The following is a 3612-nucleotide window of genomic DNA, read 5'->3' as shown; positions in this document are numbered from 1 at the left end:
TTTTGCCAAACAACTCTGCAAATTTTGCAGATGGTCTCTGTTTCAAAGTATTTCTTTTTCCTTGAACAACCGAGGCTCCATACACATGCCTCCCGCGCTTTGCTCACGGCAGTTTACTATTGCACTTAGGTGCGTTTTGTTTTAGCTCGCCGGGTGCACCGAGTAGGCGGAGTTTGCTTTCAAGGCCAATAGAATGGTCTCAAATATACACACTCTGCCTACTCGGCGCTACGGGCCAGCTGCATGGAAAGGAGGGACTCAGCACGTTATCATTTGGTTATTAATGTTCTAAAATAACGAGGTGTTTGTTTGTTTCCACAGAGAAAGAGAAAACGCACTGTGGAGGACTTCAACCAGTTTTGCACCTTTGTGTTGGCCTATGCTGGATACATCCCCTATCAAACAGAGGTAGGTTGATAAAACACAGATTTTTCCTGTTCAAGTAAGACTGAGATGTAGCTTATTAATACCAAATTGCTCTTATAATTAATTGATGTCTTATTGTTTCTACACTGAACAAAAATATAAACGCAACTTGTAAAGTGTTGGTCCCATTTTTCATGAGCTGAAATAAAAGATCCCAGAAATGTTCCATACAAAAAAGCTAATTTCTCTCAAATTTTGTGCACAAATTTGTTTAAATCCCTGTTAGTGATCATTTCTCCTTTGCCAAGATAATCCATCCACCTGACAGGTGTGGCATATCAAGAAGCTGATTAAACAGCATGATTATTACACAGGTGCAAATTGTGCAGGGGACAATGAAAGGCCACTCTAAAATGAGCAGTTTTGTCACACAACACAATGCCACAGGTCTCAAGTTTTGAGGGAGCGTGCAATTGGCATGCTGACCGCAGGAATGTCCACCAGAGCTGTTGCCAGAGAATTCAATGTTAATTTCTCTACCATAAGCCATCTCCAACGTTGTTTTAGAGAATTTGGCAGTACATCCAAATGGCCTCACAACCACAGACCACTTGTATGGCGTCATGTGAGCAGGTGGTTTGGCTGATGTGAACAGAGTGCCCCATGGTGCAGGTTAGGGTTATGGTATGGGCAGGCATAAGCTGGCAATTTGAATGCACAGAGATACCATGACGAGATCCTGAGGCCCATGGTTGTGCCACTCTCATCCACCGCCATCACCTCATGTTTCAGCATGATAATGCACAGCCTCATGTCGTAACGATCTGTACACAATTCCTGGAAGCGGAAAATGTGTCAGTTCTTACATGGCCTGGATACTCACCCATTGATCAAGTTTGGGATGCTCTGGGTCGACGTGTACAACAGTGTGTTCCCGCCAATATCCAGCAACTTCTCACAGCCATTGAAGAGGAGTGGGACAGCATTCCACAGGCCACAATCAACAGCCTGATCAACTCTATGTGTATGAGATGTGTCGCGCTGCATGAGGCAAATGCTGGTCACACCTGATACTGACTGGTTTTCTGATCTACGCCCTACCTTTTTTGTAACGGTATTTGTGACCAACAGATGCATATCTGTATTCCCAGTCATGTGAAATCCATAGATTAGGGCCTAATGAATTTCAATTGACTGATTTCCTTATGTGAACTGTAACTCAGTAAAATCTTTGGAATTGTTGCATGTTGTGTTTTAATATTTTTGTTCAGTTGAATGAGGTCTCCAGTTCTGCTGTTGTTTCCATGGTGATATATCCCCCTGTAGGATTGGTGGTGTAGTGACAGCAAGCCCAGTGACAGCAACCCCTGCAGCAGCAACCACAGTACCAGTCCATGGGCCTACCAGTCCTCTCCTAACTCAGACTGTGGCTCCTCCACTCAGAGCCAGAAGGAGAAAGGGAAGGAGTTGAAGAGGAGGAGGTCAGACAAGAAGCCAGCCGGGCCTGGCCAGGGGGAGAAGAAGCCTAGAGGAGGAAGTGCCAAAAAGTCTCCTAATAACAAACAGGCTGCCCCTACATCAACAGTCAGCAGAATGCCAGAGCTCCATGAGCAGCACCAGCGCCAGTCTGAACGGACCAACCTCAACAGCTGTCTTACTGACAACAAAACACATCCTCTGACAGCTCCGAAATGTGACCATGACTGTAAACTTTCCCAATCTTCCCTGACTCAACTCTTCCCTGAAGCCAGCTCCAGCAGCTCTCTGTCTGTCCACAGGGACAAGATCAACACCAGTCAGACACACACGCCAAACCCCAACGGGTCAGCTGGGAAAATGAATGACTCTACAACTCCTCAGAAGACAGGAAGTGAAGAGCTGGAACAGGAAGTGACCGAACAGCCTGTTGACATGACAACGACAAGCTGTGAGACGGGGAAGAGCTGTCCTCATAGGCCGGGAGACAGAGAAAAGAAGAGAAGAAAGGAAGAGAATGTGACGAGGGAGAGCTGGGAGGGGTCTGGGAGTGAAGGAAGGATAGACAGTGGTCAGAGGTCAGATATCCTGAGGATGGTGATGGACAGGAGGTTGAGAGGTCAGCTAACTGAAGACCAGGAGACAGGCTACCACACAGAGGAGGGTAGCAGCCCCGACCGGGACCATGGAGGGAGCAACTACCAGACAGACCAGGGAGGGAGCGATGGAGAGGACATATCTGCAGACAACAGCAAGATGGAGGGTGAGTAGAGAGGAACCCCACTTGAGACTTAAGATGCGTCCCAAATGGTACGCTCTGCTCTGTAGCACTCATTTTGACCAGGGCCCATATTCCCTATATAGTGAACTACTTTTGATCAGGACCGTAGTAGGGCTCTAGTTAAAAGTAATAGGGAACAGGGTGCCGTTTTGGATGCAGATCGCTCAATACCTCATCACTCTCTTCAACCATCATTGCTAGTATAAAACAGAGGCTGTGTTTAATATAATGTCTCTCTTCTATTTTCTCTCTTCTCAGATCAGGACGACTCGTGGGACCTGATCACCTGTTTCTGCCTGAAACCGTTCGCGGGTCGGCCCATGATAGAGTGTAGTGAGTGTGGCACCTGGGTGCACCTGTCCTGCGCTAAGATCCGCCGCACCCACGTTCCTGAAGTCTTCACCTGCCAGCCCTGCCGAGATGCCAAGACCAACATCAGACGGTCCAACCGGGCGCGGATCGCCTCCCGCAAACGCTTCAGCGACTAGAGAGCACCAGCTGGTTCATTGGCTGCGTCCAAATTGGCGGCAGGTAGCCTAGCGGTTAAGAGCATTGGGCCAGTACCCGAAACGTTGCTGGTTCGAATCCCCAAGGTGGAAAAATCTGCTGTTCTGCCCTTGAGCAAGGCAGTTAATTCCCAACAACAACTGCTCCCCCCAGGCACTGATGTCATTAAGGCAGCCCCCCGCACTTCTGATTCAGAGGGGTTGGGTTAAATGCACATTTCAGTTAAATACATTCAGTTGTGTAACTGACTAGGTACCACCCTTTCCTATTCCCTTTATAGTGAACTACTTTTGACCAGAGCCCTATGTAGGGAATAGGGTGCCATTTGGGACATTGACCACTAGTGAGCATCAAGTTCTTTGCTGGTCCATTCTGACACTCTGCACAAACCACCTCCAGCCACCAGGGTTGTGTTCAGTAAGACACACAGAACATGTCAATTATTGAACAAGTCCAGGTAGTCCTCCCTGTTTCAGTCCTTT

The 3612-nt window shown here is 47.8% G+C and overlaps 1 protein-coding gene across 2 annotated transcripts in view; it reads left to right on the top strand.

The window, feature by feature from the left end:
• The window catches only part of LOC112238829 (PHD finger protein 13), a 14530-nt gene extending 11260 nt beyond the window's left edge, over positions 1 to 3270 (top strand). For both annotated transcript variants that reach the window (XM_042297339.1, XM_042297338.1), the window contains 3 exons: positions 322 to 408; positions 1693 to 2605; positions 2882 to 3270. In XM_042297339.1, the coding sequence (XP_042153273.1) occupies positions 322 to 408; positions 1693 to 2605; positions 2882 to 3111 (1230 nt within the window). In that variant the 3' untranslated portion in view covers positions 3112 to 3270. The remainder of the gene's footprint in view (positions 1 to 321; positions 409 to 1692; positions 2606 to 2881) is intronic.
• The last annotated feature ends 342 nt before the right edge of the window (positions 3271 to 3612 follow it).

Source organism: Oncorhynchus tshawytscha, linkage group LG14 (genome assembly GCF_018296145.1).
Source record: "Oncorhynchus tshawytscha isolate Ot180627B linkage group LG14, Otsh_v2.0, whole genome shotgun sequence".
In the NCBI taxonomy this organism is placed as follows: Eukaryota; Metazoa; Chordata; class Actinopteri; order Salmoniformes; family Salmonidae; genus Oncorhynchus; species Oncorhynchus tshawytscha.
Note: the sequence above shows the minus strand (reverse complement) of the source record. Positions and strands in the feature narration are given on the sequence as shown.